Here is a 22,223-nt window from a genome sequence, read left to right as displayed (position 1 = left end):
AGGCCTTGCTCGCGGATTTTCTCAACCTAGTAACGGACGGACCTCTGCGGCTACGTCATCTTCCTCGGCTCCCTAGTCCGGGACCTGAATTTCTTGACCAGGCCGATCGTGCTTGTCTAGCGGTCTGGCTTTTTGAATGGCGACATCTCCGGTGCGAGGGCTATTAGGAGGAGGTCTTCTCCACTCTGCTGCGGGCCCGGAAACTGTCGACTTCCCTGGCGTACGTGTGTATCTGGAATGTGTTTGAGTCTACACGGAGTCGGGCTTCTCAGCGTCTTCCGCCCCAATCTCGTTAGTCCTTTCTTCTCCAAGACAGTCTCTCCGAGGGTCTTTGCTTTTGTTATCGGCGCGTACAGGTCTACCCTCTCGGCTCTCTCCTGGGTAGGGTGGAAGGTCATCACTGAGCGGTCACCCCCTCTGCGTTTTGGTGCTTCAGGGGAGTCAAGCATCTATGTCCACCTTCTCGCCCACTTGCCAGTCGTAGACTTTTAATCTGGTTTTTCGGGCCCTCTGTGCGGCTCTGTTCGACCCTCTCCGTCGCGCTACCTTGAAGGCTCTTATGCTCAAGACTGTTCTCTGGTCTCTATCTTCTCTGCTCGTCAGAGTTCGCAGATCCAAGCACTGTCCTGTCGGGAACCTTTTTTTGCGATCTTTTGACTCCGGGGTATCCCTCGTACGGATCTTTCCTTCTTGGTGAAGGTTCTTCTAACTTCCATGTCCACCAGTCAGCAGAACTCCCTGCATTTCCCCTGCAACTGGTGACGATCTCCATTACCTTGATGCCATACGAGTTTTACTTTCGCTATTTCCTAGTTACCAATGACCTCCGTGTATCGGTCCATCTTTTGTCCCCTGGCCTGGGTGCAATCGGGATAAGCCAGCTCTTGAGCCCACTATAGCGTGCTGGTTGCGGAATTGTTCTCCTCCGCTTTTCTTTGTCATGTTTGGGTGGTTCCCAAGGGTCTAACGACTCATTCACTGCGTTCTCGAGCTACTTCCTGGGCGACCATTCAATCAGTCCCTCCGTAGGAAATTTGCAGGGCTACCACTTGGACATCCTTGCATACTTTTGCTCGACTCTGCCATCTGGACGTGCACGCTCCGGTGTTTGGTTCTTTGGGCGGCTATTACTTCGAGTGGGACTGTCTCGGTCCCACCCGGTTTGGGGAAGCTTTGGTACATCCCACAGTCTGGACTGATCCGGGTACGTACAGGGAAAGGAAAATTAGTTCTTACCTGTTAATTTTCGTTCCTGTAGTACCATGGATCAGTACAGACACCCTTCCCTGTTGTCTCTTTCTGTCCTCTCGAAGCTTATTCTTACAGGTTGCAGATTTTCAGACGTCTTTTTTTGCAAGAATACTGAGCAAATACACCGGAAGCCTTGGTTGTCCAAGTATATGCAAGAGCAGTTAGGCATAACATGTTTCGTTCATTGCTCTACTGTTGCTCCATTGAGCTTTCTGGTTGCTTACTTGGTCCTACTCTGGTTTTGTTATTTTCTGCTTTGACATTCGTTATACTGAAGGGTTATAGGATAGGCTCTGTGCTCATATAGGATATCCTTTCAGTTTTGGTCTGTCTCCACCTGCTGGAAAGGAGGCTCAACCCACAGTCTGGACTGATCCATGGTACTACAGGAACGAAAATTAACAGGTAAGAACTAATTTTCCTATTTTGACCCCCTGGGAGGCTGGTGGTCGGGAGTGTGTTGTGGGGAGAGAGGAGAGGAGCTCCCGACCGCCATACACCCCTTCTTGTAGCACGCTCCCTCTTCCCCGGCACCCCAGGAGGAGGGGCCGGGGGTAGAGCCTGGCGTCAGTGGGGAGTTTGCTTGGCAGGGATCAGGGCTGGGGTGACGGAGCTAGCCTGCAAGATGCCTGGTGGCCCCAGATGGCTGCTGCTGCTGATCGGCTTGGCTGGCTCTCTCCGGGTAAGTTGCTGGAGCTGCTGCAGAGGCTGGGGAGGTTCTGCCCTCCCTGCACGAAGATCAAAAGGGTTTCAATAAAAGAGATTAAAGGCCCATGCTAATAAAGGCAATAGAGGAACCTATATTCATCACCGCCTTTATTAGCAAGGGCCTTTAATCTTATCGCCGTTATGAGGTTCGCCGTTCTTCATCATCGCTTTTTTTAAGCCGCGCCTCTGTTTGTGGCACTCTTTTTTTATTGAAGCCCTTTTGATCTTTGCCCTTTCCTGCTTGCCCTTATTGAAGTAAACCTGGGAGAAGCAACTCCTGCATGCACACATGAAGCTGACTTTGGAACAGAAGAGATTTTCTTCTAAGTTCAGAAGATTCTTCTGAGGGTGTACCACTATTTACAGGTGTAATTAAAAGGAAATTTTGAAATAAAAGCATCTTGAAATAGAAACCAGAGGTGGTTTTTCCATTTTGTGACGTGTCATCAGAGGAAGAGTTTTGATTTCTGAACTGCAGCCAGTTAAAAGTTATGGTTTAGAATGTCAGTTATAAAATTTGTCTTCAAAATCTCATAGCTAGAAAGTAAATGGCACCCTGTTTGTGACATGTGGTAGGCTAACACATTCTGTGTTTAATCCTTTATGGACCAATTACTTTTAACTCGTTAATAAGAAAATTGTTTCCCTCCTTTAGGTTCATTGACTGGTGAAGATTGTGTGGTGTACATAGATCTGCATTTGGCTCAAGCAATTCATAAGAAATGGAAGGAATCCATTAAGGTTAGTAGGATTGTAAAGCATTCCTCTATCTTTATCTGAAGGCTGGATATTGCATGTAATGCACATGGGTAGGTAATGTGGTCTTTCGAGGTCTACGAACAGATTTCTGGACCAAATGTATAAAATATTCATTGTTGATATCTGACTAGTTTATTTGTCCTCAAGGACCAGAGTTGCCTACCCAAGTTTGCTTTTCTATACTCCTGCAAATCAATGTAACCTGTCCATGCTACACAGAACAGAAATCACACATTGTGTGGTTATATTATTTCTCCTAGGACAAGCAGGATGGTAATCCTCACACATGGGTGACATCATTGGATGGAGCCCAGCACGGAAAACTTTTATGTCAAAGTGTCTAGAAAACTTTGACTGGTACACTGAGCATGCCCAGCATGCCACCATTCACGCGTCCACGTGGGGTCCCTTTTCAGTCTCCTCTTTTCTGCGGAGCTGTCGTCTCACGATTGTGGAGCTTGTGTTTTTTCCTTTTGGAAAAACTACATTCCACGGTCATGTTTTTTGGCTTTTCCTGCATGGCGTCCCTCTTCAACTTCTCCCTGGATTTAGTCAGTCTCGTGGCATGGTAAGTTCTTTGTTCAGTGCAGTCTGTTCCTGGTTGTGGAATCCTTCGGGGGCCACTGGTCACTGACTGCTTGCTGGCTGTTTTTCGTCATGGTGGTGTCGGGTTTTCATTGGTTTCCTCAGTGCCCTTGGACAGTGTCCCTTACAGATCCACACGAGGTGTGTATCCTATGCCTGGGGGCATTGCACGATGTTAGGTGGTGTCGTTTCTGTGATCAGATGACCCGCAAGGGCCGGCGTGCCCAACTGGACAAGATGGAGAAGCTGTTTGGATTGATAAATTCTGAGTTCTCAACACCAGTGGAGAGTGGGGCTGGAGACTGGCCTTCATTGATCTGCTCTCACTCGAGGAGATTTGGATTGTCTCCTTCCTCCTCGGCTCCAGGAAAAGACTGGGCCGAGCACCGTGGGAATCCCCGGAAAAATCACCACTGGTCTCTATCCTTGCATGGTACTGGGTTCAGGTTGGCACAGGCTTCTGCAATGATGCCCCCAAAGCAACCCTGCAGCAAGGAGGTACTGCCCTTCATCGATGCTGGGGGTCCAAGGTGTCCCCCACCGATTCCAGTGCCAGGCACTGATCTTCCTTGAGGCTTCAAGGGAGATCTGGTTACAACTCCTCCTCCTCAGCCCATTCTATTGTTGGCGGCCTTCGAGGAAGAACTGGAATGCAGGGTGCACTTGATGGTTCTTCGAGCCCTGCAGGGCATCAACTGCCAGCCCTGCCGGTGTCTCCACCGGTGTTGGAGCCTGCACCCTCCATCCCTCCATGTTGGTGCCGCTGCTGGAACGCCTCGATGCTCTTCTTAGTGTTCTCCTCACACAGCCAATGCCCGGTGTGCCATCGATACCTCGATGGGCACTGTTGCTGTCTTATCTCGGTCTTATCCCCATCGTGGATTCCGAGGAGGAGGAAGGCCCTTTGATGCTGGAGGCACTGCCGAGGCCTTCGGTTCCGCATTCAGGTTTGCCTGGTCCAGTTCCAGGTTCTTCGGGGCTATTGATGCCCTAGTGCCATCAGTGCCTTTGGTGCCCAGGCTGCGGGACCTGGGAAGCACCCCACCACCGCCATCTCCATGCGATCTTAGTGATGATGACACACCTTATGATCCGTGGAGGGATGATACTTTTGAGTCTTCCTCTGACTCTGGTGGCCTGCCCTCAGACCCATCTCCTCCGGAGGAACAGTGCTGGTCCCCACCTTAGGACTTGACCGTTGCTGGTTTCATGCGGGCCATGGCAGAAGCCGTTTCAACTTCTGATGGAAGAGGATGCCAGACACAAGATGCTGGAGATTCTCCAATTTTTGGATGCCCCAAAGGAGGTGGTGGCTGTTCCTGTCCATGAGATATTCAAGGAGTTGCTCCTTAGAATTTGGGAACACTCTGTCTCCGGTCAATAAAAGGCCGATGGGGTGTACGTGATCCAGCACTCTATAAGTTTCAAGAAGCGTCAACTCTCACACTAGTTGGTGGCGGTGGAGTCCGTCCTCAAGAGGGCTAAGCATTCTTGCACCCATGCCTCCGTTCCTCTGCGATGGGAACACAGAGTGTTGGATGTGCTGGGACAGAAGATTTTTCAGAGCACCATGCTAATTGCCCATATCGCCTCCTACCAGCTATATATGACGCAGTATTCTCGTAACTTCTGGAAACAGATCCAGGAGATGGCTGAGCACCTACCCCAAGAGCAGCAGGATGCTTTCTTGACATTTGTCTGGCAGGTTCTTGAATGTGGCAAGCATGAGGAGCGCTATGATGTCTTCGAGATGGCGGCAAGAGTGGCGGCTGTGGGCATTGGTGCCCATAGGATGGCCTGGCTCCGGGCTTCAGATCTCTGCCTGGAGGTGATTGAGAGGCTCGTGGACTTGCCATGTACCACCAAGAATCTCTTTGCGGATAAGATGAGGGATGCTGTGGCTCAATTATAAGATCATCATGAGACCCTGCAGCATCTCTCAGCCAGTACGTCGGACCTGCTGTCCTCTGCCAAGAGGTTTTCCCAACAGGGTCTGAGGTCCTTCTACCACCAAAGGAAGTACTATCCTCCTGCTTCTCACACACCCAATCACAGTGGGTGAGCTCTAGGGGCCGCCCCAAGCAGCAACGGGCCCCCTAACCTCAGCTGGCTTCCCAGCCAAGTCCTGCCACGGGATTTTGACTGGTTGTGAGGGAGCGTAAGCCAGCTGCCCGTATCCTCTGTTCGGAGGCTGGCTATGGTTCTTCACAGAGTGTTGGCGCAGCATCACCTCAGACCAGCAGGTTCTTTCCATCATTCGTCAGGGGTACAGGCTAAACTTTCTGGGTGTCCTCTGGACTCCTGCTCCCCCTCCCCCCCCTCCCCTCGTGCCCCTCCTGGGGTCCAACAGTACATCAGGGCATGCTTTTGGAGTAGCTCTCTAACCTTGTAACAGCCAGGGCTGTTGAGCCTATTCTGCTGAAACAGCAGAGGCAGAGGTTCTACTCCTGATTATTTCCCGATTCCTGTAAAGAGGAGTCTGGCTTATGCTCTCTCGATCTAAAAGACGGCTACACTCACATCAAGACCTTCCACACAGTCACAGGAAGTATCTACGGTTTGTCGTGGGCAGGCAACACTTCCAGTACAGATTGCCATTTGGACTGGCCTCGGCCCTCATGCTTCTTTACCAAATGGCTGGCCATGGTGGGTGCACATCTCCACAGGCTGGGAGTACAGGTGTTTTCCTACCTGGACGATTGGCTGGTCAAGAATGCTACCCAGGCTGGAGCAGAATGATCCCTGCGCTTGACCATTCAGGTGTTGGACTCCCTGGGTTTATCATCAACTACCCGAGGTCCCATCTCGGCCTATTGCTTCATTGGTGCACTGTTGGACATGGCTTGGGCCAGGGCTTTTCTTCCCCGTGATCGGGCACTCACGCTAGTGTCCATGGCGGGAGTGGTCTAACACAGCTGGCAGATTTTGGCTCGCCGCATGTTGCAACTCCTGGGACATATGGCCGCATTCATCAATGTTACTCCCTTTATCCCGGGACAAGCAAGATGGTAGTCCTCCCATATGGGTGACATCACTGGATGGAGCCCTATCACGGAAAACTTTCTGTCAAAGTTTCTAGAAACTTTTGACTGGCACACTGAGCCTACTGCGCATGCCGTGATCCCTGAAGCTACAGGAGTCTTCCTTCAGTCTTTTTTCCGCGCTGCTTTTAGCCTCGCGTTGAAGGAGATCTGTGAATTTTTTCACATCTTTTCCTCACAGGAAAATAGTTCAGTAATTAGATAAAAATCATTAAAAAAAAAGCTCCCTTATAAGGGTTTCCCTTTGGTGACACTTGGTAAGTACTGTTCCGGTGCATTTTTTTTCAGACTGTTCATTTACCTCATACTGGTACCCGAAAACCATCGACCATTTGCGGCCTATATTTTTATCATGGCCACGGGTTTCAAAAAATGCCCTCGAACGATGTCCGTCACCAATCCAGATGAGACATGCGTCCTATGCCTAGGTCCAAGTCATAATGTTCGTGTCTGTTCAACCTGTGCGCAGATGACCTCGAAGGACAGGCGGGCTCGCCTTGATAAAATGGAGGACTTATTAAAAAAAAAAGTGACTCCATCGACGTCAACTCAATCCTCACCGATGTTATCGCCCTCTTCCTTCGAAAAATTTCATCGAGGGAAAAAGAGATCTGGTGACCATCCATCACAGACTCCTCCTGCGGCATCGGTGGCCTCTTCTTTGGTTCAAACTAAAGAAAGAACCGAGCATCAAGAGAAAAATGCCATCGACATTGGACGGACATCAGTCGGTGGTAGTTGAGTTGATGCAGAAAAAGGCAAGGAAACAGAATACTCATTCCTCTACAACCCCAGGAAAGGAACAAAAATTCCTGGATGTCTTAGGCTGAAAATCTTTTCAAGGTTAAATGTTGATATCACGTATTGCAAGTTATCAGCTCTACATAACACAATACCAGAGAAACTTGTGGAAACAAGTTCAAGAACTCACAGATAATATCCCGCAACGGCATAAGGAACAACTCAATACTATCATTCAAAAAGGTCTTGAATCAGGAAAGCATGAAGTACGTGCTGCATATGATTCTTTTGAGACCTCTGCACGTATGTTTGCTGAGGGAATCAGCGCCAGAGGTGGGCTTGGCTGAAGGCTTCTGATCTGAGGTCAGAAGTACAAGAAAAATTAGCTGATCTACCATGCACTGGAGACCATCTCTTTGGTGACAAGGTTCAGGAAGCCGTGTTACAACTGAAAGATCACCATGAAACACTGCGACAGCTTTCAAAACTTCCATCTGATCGGTCTTCCTCATCAAGAAAGCCTATCAGGAGGGATACTAGAAAGCCCTTCTACAGGCCTTGTAGATATTATCCATCAACCTCTACCGTACGTTCTTCAAGACCATCTCAGTGTGGACGTCCTCGTCAAACCAAACAACCCAGACCTCAACCAGCCCCACAAGCTGGACCTGCATCGGGGTTTTGAAACATTCTCATTGAGCAGCAGCCACTCCAACAATCCCAGACCAGACTTGCCTGTAGGAGGTCGTCTTCATTATTTCAACTACAATTGGGGCCTCATAATCACAGATCAGTGGGTATTAGCCATCTTGAACCAAGGATACCGTCTCAATTTTCGAACAATACCTCGGGACTTTCCACGTACTCCACTGTGGTCACAAAACAATCAAACATCTCAACTAAAGTTAGAACTCTCCATCCTGTTGACTGTCAGAGACGTAGAACCCGTTCCCCGGTCTCAACAAGGCAGAGGGTTCTACTCCCGCTATTTCCTAATTCCAAAGAAAACAGGTGATCTCCGCCCCATACTAGACCTCCGCAATCTCAACAAATTTCTTCAAAAAGAAAAATTCAGGATGGTCTCCCTCTGGACCATTATTCCTTTATTACAGAAAGGAGATTGGCTCTGTTCTCTGGATCATCAAGAAGCCTATGCTCACATCCCCATTTTCCCACATCGAAAATATCTTCAATTCATAGTGGGACAACAACATTTCCAGTACCGATTTCTACCATTCGGACTAGCCTCAGCACCTCGGGTCACCAAATGTCTGGCAGTGGTTGCTGCACATCTAAGAAAAGACAGCATACATGTTTTTCCCTCTCTAGACAATTGGCTCATCAGGAGCCCATCCAAGCAAGGAGCTCTCATTGTCTTAAAAAGCACCATAACTCTATTGCATTCCCTGGGATTCCTGATCAACTATCAAAAATCACATATGACGCAGACCTCAATACTACAGTCACAAAAGCTTTTCTTCCAAGCGACCATGCGAACAACCTAGCAAATCTAGCAGACTCACTGATCAACTACAAGTTCGCCTCTGCCCATCAATTTCTTACACTACTGGGCCACATGGTATCTATGGTCCACATGACCCCTATGGCAAAGTTAGCCATGAGAAGGACTCAATGGACTTTGAAATCTCAGTGGATCAAAGCTGTTCAACCACTATCATCCCTACTACGAGTCACCCACCAGTTATGTCTCTCCCTCTGCTGGTGGACAAACCAGTCGGTCTTACGAACTGGTCTACCGTTCCAGCATCCGGTTCCTTAAGTAACCTTGACCACGGATGCATCCAACTTGGGATGGGGAGCTCACATCAACCTTCTCCAGACACAAGGTACGTGGACTCCGCTCGAAAAGAAGTGTCAAATCAATTTTTTTGGAACTTCGAGCGATACACTATGCCCTTTATGCCTTCAAAGACTGCCTCTCGCACAGAACTGTGCTGATACAAACAGACAACACAGTAGCAGTGTGGTACATCAACAAACAGGGAGGCATAGGCTCTTATCTTCTCTAACACACTCCATGAATCTCAGGGCCACTTATCTAGCAGGCATACAAAATGTCCTAGTGGACAGTCTCAGTCTACGTTTTCATCCCCACGAATGGTCTCTGGATCCCTGTGTAGCGAGTAAAATCTTTCAACGCTGGGGTCATCCAACCATCGATCTCTTTGCGTCCAAACTAAACCACAAAGTAGAAAAGTTCTGCTCCCTCCACAACCATCAACAGCCATTCAACAGGAACGCCTTTGCTCGCCCCTGGAACACAGGCCTTCTATATGCGTATCCTCCGATTCCGCTAATAGCCAAAACTCTCGTGAAGCTACAGCAGGACAAAGGATCAATGATCCTCATTGCCCCGTACTGGCCTCGACAGGTATGGTTCCCCATACTTCTCGATCTCTCGATCAGAGAACCAATTCGTCTGGGCACAATGCCCACTCTCATAACTCAGAACCAAGGCAGACTACACCATCTGAACCTACAAACCCTTGCCTTGACAGCTTGGATGTTGAAAGCTTGACCTTACAACCCCTCAGTGTTTCGACTCAAGTCTCTCAAGTTCTCGTAGCTTCACAAAAGCCTTCCACACGTAAATCTTACCGTTCCAAGTGGACTAGATTTACCAAGTGGTGCACTCCAACAGGTATTGACCCTTTCTCCTGCCCCACTCCATCTCCCATAGACTATCTATGGTACTTCTCAGATTCTGGTCTCCAGATTTCTTCTGTACGTGTACACCTGAGTGCTTTTGCAGTATACCACAAAGGAATAGGGGATGCCACAATAACAGCACAACCCCTAGTGAGTCGGTTAATGAGGGGCTTACTTCAACCTAAGCCTCCCATTCGACCACTGGTTACAGAATGGGACCTAAATGAGCTTGCAAGGCTCATGCGATCCCTGTTTGAGCCTTTGCATTCCTGTAATGTAAAATTTCTTACTTTCCTGGTAGCTATTACATCTACTAGGAGGGTCATTGAGTTACAAGCCCTTGTCACATATTCACCCTACACAAGGTTCCTGCATGACCGAGTGGTCCTTCGCACTCACCCCAAATTCCTGCCTAAGGTGGTAACGGATTTTCACCTTAACCGATCCATAGTCTTGCCCGCTTTCTTCCCAGGGCCCCACTCTCACCAGGACGAGAAGGTTTTGCACACCTTGGACTGTAAACACGCACTTGCATTTTACCAAGACTGCACTGTAGTCCATAGGAAATCCACCCAACTCTTCGTTTCTTTTGACAAAAACAAGCCAGGAGTTGCAGTGGGCAAACAAACTCTCTCCAACTGACTAGCAGACAGTATCGAATTCTGCTATGAGAAAGCAGGCCTTCCTCTCCAGAGGCAAGTAAAAGCACACTCAGTGAGGGCTAAGTCAACATCCATAGCACACTACCATTCAGTACCTATTGCTGACATCTGCAAAGCTGCAATTTGGAGTTCTCTGCATACCTTTGCAGCTCATTATTGCTTAGATAAGGAGGGATGTCAAGACTCTGCCTTTGGACAATCTGTCTTGAAAAACCTATTTCCAGTATAATATCCAACTCCTTCCTCAACCTCCTGCTGTGATTCAGGCTGCCTCATCATAGTCATTGGCACTCCAGTTGTTCTGCCAGTTGCACGAGTTGAGTGCCATTGACCTGTTAAAAGATGTGTTAGCCTGTACCTTGTTAATCACCCATATGTGAGGACTACCATCCTATTTGTCCTGGGATAAAGCAGAGTTGCTTACCTGTGACAGGTGTTATCCCAGGACAGCAGGATGTAGTCCTCATGAAATCCACCCGCCACCCCGCGGAGTTGGGTCCGCTACAGTTCTTTATTTTATTTTTTCGCTAGCACTTATTGCTACAAATGAAACTGAAGGGAGACCCCTGTGGCTTCAGGGATCACGGCATGCTGGGCATGCTCAGTAGGCTCAGTGTGCCAGTCAAAAGTTTCTAGAAATTTTGACAGAAAGTTTTCCATGATAGTGCTCCGTCCAGTGATGTCACCCATATGTGAGGACTACATCCTGCTGTCCTGGGATAACACCTGTTTACAGGTAAGCAACTCTGCTTTACTCGCTTACTCATGCGCAGAGCTCCATGGACTTTGCGGTCCCAGTGACAGCAGGCCATCCAGGACCTCCATGTGCACATCTGCATTACTCTGCCTCTCCGAAATTCCTTGTCTTGGTGGGGCAGTCTTTCCAGTTTGGAACAGGGGGTACCCTTTCAAAATCCCTCTGCCCAAATTGTACTCGCCACGGATGCGTCCAACCTGGGGTAGTGTGCCCCTGTGGAAGGGCTCCGCACCCAGGGCCTGTGGTCTGCCCAGGAAGCTCAGTGCCAAATCAGCTTCCTAGAGCTCTGTGCGATCTGGTATGCCTTTTGGGTGTTTTCGGCGTTCAGAGATTGGCTAGCTAACAGGGGTGGTCCTGATCCAAACCGACAACCAGGTGACTGTGTGGTACATCAACAAGCAGGGAGGTATGAGGTCCTTCCTCCTGTGCCAGGAGGCGGTGCAGATTTGGTCATGGGCTCTGCCCCAGGTATGGTGCTCCAAGCCATGTATCTGGCCAGGATGGAGATTGTAGTGACAGGCTGAGTTGTGCCTTCCAGCCCCATGAGTGGTCCCCAAACCAGGCAGTTGCGGATTGGATCCTCCATCTCTGGGAATCCCAGACATGGATCTATTCGCATCCCCCTGCAACAGGAAGGTTCTTCAGTTCTGCTCCCTGCACAGGGCAGATGGCAAACCAACCTCGGACGCCTTTGCCCACCACTGGGGCAAGAGCCTTCTTAACGCATATCCTCTGGTGACGAAGACTCTCCTGAAGCTCCGACAGAACGGTGGGGCTATGATCCTCATAGTCCCTCACTGGCCGAGACAGATCTGTTTTTTGCTCTTCTGGGATCTCTCCCCCCAGGAACTGATGAGCCTGGGGATTTCCCCAGACCTCATCAAGCAGTATCAAGGCAGGCTGCGCCACCCAACCTCCAAGTCTTGTCCCTGACAGCCTGGATGTTAGGTTAATTCTGCAGCCTCTTGACCTATCTGATGAGATGTCTTGAGTCCTGGTGGCTTCCAGGAAGCCTTCAACTAGGAAGTCTTATGGCCTGAAATGGAGAAGGTTTTCCATGTGGTGTGAGCACCATGGCTTGGATCTGTTCTCCTGCTCCACATAAAACTCCTTGATTTCTTCCTACATCTCTCGGATGCTGGTTTAAAAACCAACTCCGTTAGGGTATACCTGAGTGCTATTGGTGCCTACCACCAGGGTGTGGATGGTTCACCCATCTCTGTGCAGCCCCTGGTGGGATGCTTCATGTGGGGTCTGCTTTAACTGAAGCCCCCCCTGTGGCCTCCCTATGTATCTTGGGACCTCAATGTGGTGTTGTCTCAGCTCATGAGGGCTCCTTTTAAGCTGCTGCACTCCTGTGTCCTCAAGTGCCTGACCTGGAAGGTCATGTTTTTGGTGGCAGTCACTTAAGCACACAGAGTCAGCGAGCTTCAGGCCTTGGTGACGTATCCACCCTATACAAAAATCTTTCAGAATAGGGTGGTTCTGCACACGCATCCTAAGTTCCTACCTAAGGTGGTGTTGGATTTCCATCTTAATCAGTCAGTCGTCCTACCCACCTTTTTTCCCAAGCCTCATTCGCAACAGGGCGAGCGAGCTCTACACAGTTTGGATTTAAAGAGAGCCTTAGCCTTCATCCTGGAGCGGATAGTAGGCCATAAGCAGTCCATGCAACTCTTGCATCTCCTTCTACGCTCAGGCGGGGCTGCAGCTTGGGGGCCATGTCAAGGCTCTTTCTGTCAGAGCTATGGCGACTTCTGTGGACCACTTGTGAGCGGTCTTCGTGGACGAGATATGCAAGGTTGCGGCATGGAGTTCTCTCCATACCTTCGCCTCTCACTACTTTCTGGATAGGTATGGCCGACGCAATAGCAGTTTCGGCCAGTCCATCCTTCGGAATCTCAGCTGTAGAATCCAATTCTTCCTGCCTTTGTTCGGGTTCAGGCTATCTCCCTCTGTTACCAACAATACCAGTATTGTGCCCATTGGCACCTGGTTAGGTGTTTGTTGGTCTCATCATTGTTCGGGAGTAGCCTGTAGCTAGGGATTCCCCATGTGTGAGGACTACCATCCTGCTTGTCCTAGGAGAAAGCAGAGTTGCTTACCTGTAACAGGTGTTCTCCTATGATAGCGGGATATTAATCCTCACGTAACCTGCCTGCCACCCCGTGGAGTTGGGCTTCTCCTGTGTTTATTTTATTTTTTCATAATTCTATGCTATGAGACTGAAGAAGGGACCCTGTGTGGACGCGTGGATAGTGGCATGCTGGGCATGCTCAATGTGCCAGGCAAAGTTTCTAGAAACTTTAACATAAGTTTTCTGTGCCGGGCTCCATCTGATGATGCCATCTATGTATGAAGACTACCATCCTGCTGTCCTAGAACCCCTGTTACAGGTAAGCAGCTCTGCTTTCTGTCTAGCATTGTTATATGTAAATTATGTTCTTTCTGCTGATACAATTAAATTTTATATGCATTAAAATAATAGTAGTCTCTTTCAGCATGACAGAAATTTATTTGAAGGAAAAGATTTGCACAATATATTTATAAGATGTGGTTAGTGCAGTTAATATAGCTGGGTTTAAAAAAGGATGGGATAGGTTCTTGGAGGAGATGTCTATTACCTGCTATTAATTAAGTCGATTTAGAAAATAGACTAATACTAGCTCTAGAAATCTGAGTTAACTTTACTCCACCTGTGACCTAGGAATTAAATTTCCAGTGTTTTATTAAAAAAAAAATAAATTCTGAGTTAAGCATTCAGGGCTTTAATGCACCTCCTTGCATTGGGGGAGTAATAGCTAATGCTTTTATTAACATGAAATCTGCCCAGAGTTACTTTTTTTTAATTGCAAAAATCCTTGCTATATTGGGAGTAAAGTTAGGCACATAAAACTGTGCAGTCAGCCAAGTACATCTCATTGCTTGGGGCCCTCTGAGCACTGCTGCAGCCAGGGTTCTTCTATTCCCTTGCAGAGCAGAGTATGCCTAAACAGAGCTATGGAGACTGGATTACCTTGGGCTCTCCTTTTGGGATTGGGAGGGGGGAAATCTTGGAAAGTCCAGGAAAAGGATTCTTCAGTAACTTACACTGTTTTTAATTTTTATTACTTGTTCTTAGGAACGGCAAAGGCAAGAAGCTTTGTCTTATCAGCTCATTTTGGAAGGTATGTGAGTCTGTCATCAATGTGAAAATGTGCAAAAGAGTAATTAGGAAAAATGAAATCACAGGTTGATGGAAAGCTGTCTGCTTTTTATATTGTGATCGACCTTGCTTCACTGCAGTGTTGCAGAGTTCCTCTCTAATACTATATGGGGTGAAAGAGTACCTTTGTTCATTCCTCAACTCATTCTGAATGCTGCCTGCAACCTGGCTTTTAAACACATAAGAAATTGCCTTGCTGGGTCAGACCAAAGCCCAGCATCCTGTTTCCAACAGAGGCCAAACCAGGCCTCAAGAACCTGCCAAGTACTCAACACCAAGAAGATCCCATGCTACTGATGCAATTAATAGCAGTGGCTATTACCTAAGTAAACGTGATTAATAGCAGTTAATGGCGTTCTCCAAGAACTTATCAAACCTTTTTTGCACCCAGCTACACTAACTGCACTAACCACATCCTCTGGCAACAATTTCCAGAGCTTAATTGTGCGTTGAGTGAAAAATAATTTTCTCAGATTAGTCTTAAATGTGCTACTTGCTAACTTCATGGAATGCCCCCTGGTCCTTCTATTATCCGAAAGTGGAAATAACTGATTCATTTTGTTGTCCTGACAGCATTATGATTTTTTTACCTTTCCTTTCATTTTCAATTCAAGAAACTTATTGGCCTGACAAATTTGAATTGCCCAAGTAACACATGAAGCAAGTAATTGAAAAAAGAGGGTAGAAATCAGAGATGAGGGCTGGCCTGGAGAATCAGTAATAGATTATGCACTGCCACATGGGAGATCTAGGTTTGATTTTTGGGTAATGTCTTCAGCTCCACAGGCCGGCCGGGGCTAGGCTTTCTGTGGAAGCAACATTCCCAGCTATGGGATCGGAATGGGATTGGGGAGTCATGGTTATTATGTATTGGTAACATCTAGTGGCTGGACTTTGGGTCCATGATTGCAGGGTTCTGGAAGGAGTCCTGTTTTATGGCACCTGGCTGAGGATTGGTGCTGCAGTGACCAGGCTAGGTGAGTAGAGAATGTAAAAGTTGGAGAAGAAAGCAGTGGATAGTTTCTAATAAACTCACAGTGCCAGGTTCCAATTGAACTGAAAGCAGCAAAAAGGAACAGGAGGAAACCTTTGGGCCTCTGAAATTTAAAAGACGTTACAGAGACAGTAACAATGCTATGACATCAGAAGGCGAGCCTCTCTTACATAAAATGAACAAGACAGTGTTGGAAAGTGTTCTTATTATTATCCCAGGACAAGCAGGATGCTAGTCCTCACATATGGGTGATGTCACAGATGGAGCCCTAGCGCGGGAAATCTTTCTGTCAAAGTTTCTAGAAACTTTTGACTGGCCCTGTGAGGCCACTAAGCATGCCCAGCATGCCATGATATTCTCTGCCACAGGTGTTCTCTCTTCAGTCTTCGCTTTTCCGCGCTGCTTCAGGCATCGCGGGACAGGAGCCGTTGCGTTTCTTCACAACTTTTTGCTGACTGAAAAGTCATACTTTTACCGATATTCTCTCTCATAGAAGTCTGTCGGGGTTCCCTTTCACCGGTTGGTGAATACCTCGGTCTTGATTTCTCAATTTTGGAAATTTTTTCTTCTCACGAATTCACATTCTTTCGACGGCCGTCGATAACAAAATGGCTACGGGCTTCAAAAAATGCCCTATTTGTAACAGAACCATGTCGATCACTGATCCACATCTAGAATGTGTCCTCTGTCTCAGTGAAAAACATGATGTGAATACATGTCCTAAATGCGCCGAGATGACGGCAAAGGGGCGAAAGGCTAGGCAGGAAAAAATGGAACATTTGTTCCAGCTGCAACTGATTCCTTCCCCTTCCAAATCTTCGAAGACTTCTCCGGCTGGAGCGACTAAACGAGCCTTACTTAAAAAACCACGCCTGGATGGATCCGGTGATCGTCCATCTTCACCATCGTCCATAGTATCCACGAAGTCGGCCGACCAACTAAAGCTGAAACATCGTCATCGACATCGTCGACCATCATCGTCCGCATCAACGTCCCAGGAGGAATCGATGGCAATGCGGCCACGGGACCAGGAAATAGCGGTCCCCTCGATGCCTGGGCCTTTACCTCCATCGATGCCGGATCCTCCACAGACTTCCGCATAGGATCCATCGTCGCAGCCTCCGCCACCGCTTACAACTGCTCTGATTCCACCAGTTGTATAGCCGGAATTGTCTGATCTCATCAGACAAGCGGTCATCGAGGCTCTAAAGATCAAGCACTTCTGGCGATGATGCCGATGCCACCAGCATCGATGCTGGTGGGCCCACTGATTCCGGTGCCCTTGCTCGCGCCGAGGACACCGATGGACTCGATCACTACGACACCGAGACTTGTTACGTCATCGACGTCCATCTTCGCCCAGATTCCATTGGGCTCTTCGATGCTGCTCTCGATTCCATCGATGTTGAAGTCTTCCACAACACTTCCACCAACGACTACATCGATGACAACCACTGTATCATCGAGGCAACCATCATCTGAGCCTCCTGAAGTACAAGATCTCGCATTTTATCGAAGTTTTTTGCAAAGATATCAAAATGTCATCGATAACCTACCATCAACAAAGCCTCAAGACACCTCACCCTTGTTTTCCTCCGATGATCCACAACCAAGCCCTTCAGGCCTTCACTTCCCTCCCAGATCATCGCCAAAGTCTCCCTATGACCAGCAGTCTGTAACATCTTCTGAGGGATTCATGTCTGAACCTTCTCCTCCAGACCAGGGAAAAAAATCAACTCAAGAAGATTTATCATTCTCAACATTCATTCAGGACATGGTTGACTCCATTCCCTTCAAACTAACCGCAGAAGAAGATACTAGACAACAAACTCTTGAAGTTCTACAGTTTGTAGACCCACCTAAACAAGTGCTGGCTGTCCCAATCCATGAGGTTCTCTTGGATCTTCAACGCCGCATCTGGGAGCATCCATCTTCTGTCCCCGCAGTGAACAAGCATGTGGACACAACCTATATAGTGCAGACAGCTCCAGGATATCAAAAACAACAGTTACCACACCAGTCTGTTATAGTAGAGTCTGCACAGAAAAAGTCGAGACGTGTGCGTCCACACTCATCAACTCCATCTGGTAAAGACCATAGGTTCCTCGATTCATTAGGCAGAAAAGTGTATTAGAGTGCCATCTTGAACACAAAAATCTCTGCTTACCAATTATACATCACACAATATCAGAGGAACCTATGGAAGCAAATGGAGGAATTTATTACCTCTTTGCCTCCGCAATTCCAGGAACCAGCACAGGCCATAGTCAAAGGCCTAGAAGCCGGTAAACATGAGGTGAGGGCAGTATATGACAACTTTGAGACTGCTTCTAGAGCAGCAGCAGCTGGAATCACCGCCTGAAGATGGGCATGGCTCAAGGCCTCAGACTTCAGGCCTGAGGTTCAAGAAAAACTTGTGGACCTACCATGTGTCGGTGACAATTTATTTGGAAAAAAGGTCCAAGAAGCAGTACAACAGCTTAAAGACCATACAGAGACTTTACATCAACTATCTCATATACCAGAAGAGCCCTCTACACAATCTTCTCGTTGCTTCATCGAAGAGAAACCAGACGCTCTTACTATAGGCCACGGAGATACTACCCCCAAACTTCTAGGGGTAGATCAACCAGGCCACAACAGCGTTCCCAATCTAGACAACCTAGGCCTAACTGGCTGCAACCCACTCCACAGTCAGGCCCTGCGGCGGGTTTTTGAAATACAGGCCAGAGAATAAATCCATCCCCTAAAACCTCGACCAGATCTGCCAGTGGGAGGAAGAGTATCCTACTTTCACGCACATTGGCTAAACATAACATCAGACCAATGGGTGCTCTCCATAGTGTCTCGAGGTTACAAACTAAATTTCCTATCAATTCCTCCAGAATCTCCACCACGTCTCTTCCCATAACAGAATTCTCAACTTCTTCAATTACAAGTAGAATTATCCATCCTTCTGAGAGCCAGGGCTGTACAGCCAGTACCCTGGACTCAACAGGGCAGAGGATTCTACTCCCGGTATTTCCTCATTCCAAAGAAAACTGGAGGCCTACGTCCCATCCTAGACCTCAGAAACCTCAACAAATTTCTGAAGAAAGAGAAAAATTCAGGATGGTTTCTCTAGGCACCATGCTGCCATTCTTCAAACAGGAGATTGACTTTGTTCTCTGGATCTTCAAGACGCTTACGCTCACATACCAATATTCCCTCCTCATCGCAAGTACCCGCACTTCATGGTAGGCCATCAACATTTCCAGTACAGAGTTCTACCATTCGGCCTAGCCTCTGCCCCCAGAGTATTCACAAAATGTCTGGCAGTAATAGCAGGACATTTGCACAAGGAAAGTGTCCATGTTTTCCCATATCTGGACGACCGGCTCATCAGGAGTCAATCTCAGCAAGGAGCTCTCACTTCTCTGACTCGAACAATAAACCACCTTCACTCCATGGGTTTTCTCATCAATTATCAAAAATCCCATCTCACTCCAACTCACCTGCTTCAATTCATAGGAGCAGAATTGAACACCAATCTAGCAAAGGCCATTCTAGCCGCAGATCGTGCAAGGACACTTACTCTACTAGCAAGAGCCATTTACTTACAGAAACAAACCACAGCTCATCAGTTTCTCACTTTACTAGGCTATATGGCCTCCACAGTTCATGTCACTCCTATGGCGCGACTCGCCATGAGAGTTACTCAATGGACTTTAAGATCACAATGGATCCCCAAGCCATTCAACCACTACATTATCCAATTCCAGTGACTCACCAACTAAGGTAATCTCTTCTTTGGTGGACAAACATGGACAACTTGCGCAAAGGCCTACCATTTCAGCAACCACTCCCACAGATAACATTAACTACAGATGCATCCACCTTGGGTTGGGGAGCTCACATAGACAATCTCCAAACACAAGGTACGTGGACAACACTCGAAGCAACTTTTCAAATCAATTTCCTAGAGCTTCGAGCTATACGTTATGCTCTGCATGCGTTCAAGGACTGCCTTTCACACAAGACTGTTCTGATCCAAACGGACAACACAGTAGCTATGTGGTACATCAACAAACAAAGGGGTACGGGCTCGTATCTCCTTTGTCAAGAGGCTGCGCAGATTTGGACCTGGGCCCTAGATCACTCAATGTTCCTGTGGGCCACTTATCTAGCAGGCATTCACAATGTAGTGGCGGACCACCTCAGTGGTCCCTGGATCCCTCAGTAGCGACCAGGATCTTTCAGCGTTGGGGCCAACCGACAATAGACCTCTTTGCGTCACATCTGAATCACAAAGTAGACAAATTCTGTTCTCTAGACAAGCGGGAGAATCAACCAGCCAAGGACGCCTTTGCTCGCCCTTGGAACTCAGGCCTACTATACGCGTATCTTCCAATACTGCTCATAACCAAAACTCTAGTGAAACTACAACAGGACAAGGGGACCATGATTCTCATAGCCCCGTATTGGCCTCGATAAGTATGGTTTCCCACACTTCTAGACCTCTCGATCAGGGATCCCATTCGTCTGGGAGTGGCTCCCACTCTCATAACTCAGGATCAGGGCCAGTTGCGCCATCCCAACCTTCAATCCCTATCCCTGACAGCATGGATGTTGAAAGCTTGATTTTACAACCCCTCAATATTTCAAAAAATATATCTCATGTGCTTATAGCTTCACGTAAACCTTCAACACGAATTATTCTTCAAAATGGAAACGGTTTACTTTATGGTGCAGGCAAAAGGATATCGATCCTTTCACTTGCCCCACTACTTCTCTACTAGACTACTTACCATCTTTCAGAATCTGGTCTCCAGACTTCTTCTGTAAGAGTACATTTAAGTGCAATCTCAGCTTACCATAACAAACTGGGAGATGCACCAATATCAACACAACCTCTCGTAAGTAGATTTATGAGAGGTTTAACTCACCTTAAGCCACCAATTCGGCCACCAGTCATACAATGGGACCTGAATCTGGTTTTAACAAGACTAATGCGTTCTCCTTTTGAACCCATAGATTCCTGTGACCTTAAATATCTCACATGGAAGACTCTCTTCCTCATAGCTAATACATCAGCTAGAAGGGTTAGTGAGTTACAAGCACTTGTCACGTACGCACCCTACACAAAGTTCCTACATGACAGAGTGGTTCTCCGTACACATCCTAAATTCCTTCCCAAGGTAGTTACGGAATTCCACTTGAACCAATCCATAGTTTTACCCACATTCTTTACAAGGCCCCATTCTCATCCAGGAGAAACAGCCTTACATTCCTTGGACTGTAAACGTGCACTAGCATTCTATATCAACCGCACTGCAGTCCACAGAAAATCCACACAACTGTTTGTATCTTATGATCCAAACAAACCAGTAAAAGCCGGTGGGTAAACATACTCTAGCCAGTTGGCTAGCAGATTGCATACAGTTTTGCTATGAAAAAGCAGGCCTTCTTCTCCAAGGGCGAGTAAAGGCCCATTCAGTACGAGCAATGTCAACCTCAGTAGCACACTATCGTTCAGTGCCAATCCTAGACAAATGTAAAGCAGCAACATGGAGTTCTTCTCACACCTTTGCAGCTCATTACTGTTTGGACAAACAAGGATGACAAGATTCAGCCTATGGACAATCTGTCTTAAAGAACTTGTTTCCAGTTTAATCCCAACTCGTTCTACATCCAACCTGCTGTGATCCACAGCTGACTCATTTCAACAACAATACTTCACTGTTTCCTCAATACAAAATGACTCAGCCTCTAGCTTGCTAATCACCCATATGTGAGGACTAGCATCCTGCTTGTCCTGGGATAAAGCAAAATTGCTTACCTTGTAATAGTTGTTATCCCAGGACAAGAGGATGTAGTCCTTACAGAACCCACTCACCACCCCGCGGAGTTGGGTCTCATTCCTTTTATTTTATTTTTGCTAAAGCTTATTGCTACATACGACTGAAGAGAGACACCTGTGGCAGAGAATATCATGGCATGCTGGGCATGCTCAGTGGCCTCACAGGGCCAGTCAAAAGTTTCTAGAAACTTTGACAGAAAGATTTCCCGCGCTAGGGCTCCGGTGACGTCACCCATATGTGAGGACTACATCCTGCTGTCCTGGGATAACACCTATTACAAGGTAAGCAATTTTGCTGTTTAAAAGTATTTCTCTTTCCATATTACTTTCTTGATTCCACTAACAAGTTTGTTTTTTCTCTTCTGGTGAAAATAAGCTTGCTACTGTAGCACTGCCTTTCTTCTCTGTGTAATTTCCCCTAGTAATGCAGAGGATGCTGGTAAAGGCCAGGGATGTTGGGCATTACTGCTTAATTAAAGTGTGCTTGTAAAACATGCTTTGTTGTAGATTGGTCGCTGTCTGAGCATTCACAACTAGATGGTGCAGAGATCCTCTCCTCATTCCAAAAGACAGATGGTGGACTGCTGAGGAAGAAATCAAACTGGAACTCCCAACCGCCTGCTCCTGCACTTGCTGGACCCTGCCAGGTCTTCAGCCAGCAGCAAGAGTTTGCAGGACTGCCGTTCATGGATCACTGGAATACACAGACCCCAAAAGTGTCACTCAGGCAAATCATGTCTGAAGAAATCGCTTTCCAAGAGCATCAGGATCTTGTAAGTATACTGCAAATTAATTTGGGCTGCATGATGCATTAAATCTGTCTTTCAGATCTAGTCCTCAAATATCTTGACAAGTCTGGGATTCAGGATACCCACAATGAATATTCATGAGATAGAGTTGTTAGGTTAATTTTGGATATTTGATTACCCTAAAAAGGAGATCTTTTAGGGGTTCTTGAGGAACCACTGCATTTTTAAGCCCAGATTCTTATGTGCCTGTCCCTCTTTCCTA

At 47.4% G+C, this 22,223-nt stretch overlaps 1 protein-coding gene across 4 annotated transcripts in view; it reads left to right on the top strand.

Annotated features, from left to right (window-relative positions):
- N4BP2 (NEDD4 binding protein 2) overlaps positions 1-22,223 on the top strand; it is a 501,549-nt gene that overhangs the window by 322,252 nt on the left and 157,074 nt on the right. For 3 of the 4 annotated variants that reach the window (XR_003854530.1, XM_029589135.1, XM_029589126.1), the window contains exons 9-11: positions 2,615-2,700; positions 14,296-14,341; positions 21,720-21,985. Coding sequence is in view for 3 of the 4 variants with exons in the window: in XM_029589135.1 (XP_029444995.1) it covers positions 2,615-2,700; positions 14,296-14,341; positions 21,720-21,985 (398 nt within the window). In the remaining variant the exon portion in view is untranslated. Of the gene's footprint in view, positions 1-2,614; positions 2,701-14,295; positions 14,342-21,719; positions 21,986-22,223 lie in introns of those variants that run through there. The other variant, XM_029589148.1, reaches the window with a different exon arrangement.

The sequence above is a fragment of the Rhinatrema bivittatum genome, chromosome 1, assembly GCF_901001135.1.
Source record: "Rhinatrema bivittatum chromosome 1, aRhiBiv1.1, whole genome shotgun sequence".
NCBI classification, from domain to species: Eukaryota; Metazoa; Chordata; class Amphibia; order Gymnophiona; family Rhinatrematidae; genus Rhinatrema; species Rhinatrema bivittatum.
The sequence above is the reverse complement of the archived record's forward strand: the minus strand, read 5'-3'. Positions and strand labels throughout refer to the sequence as shown.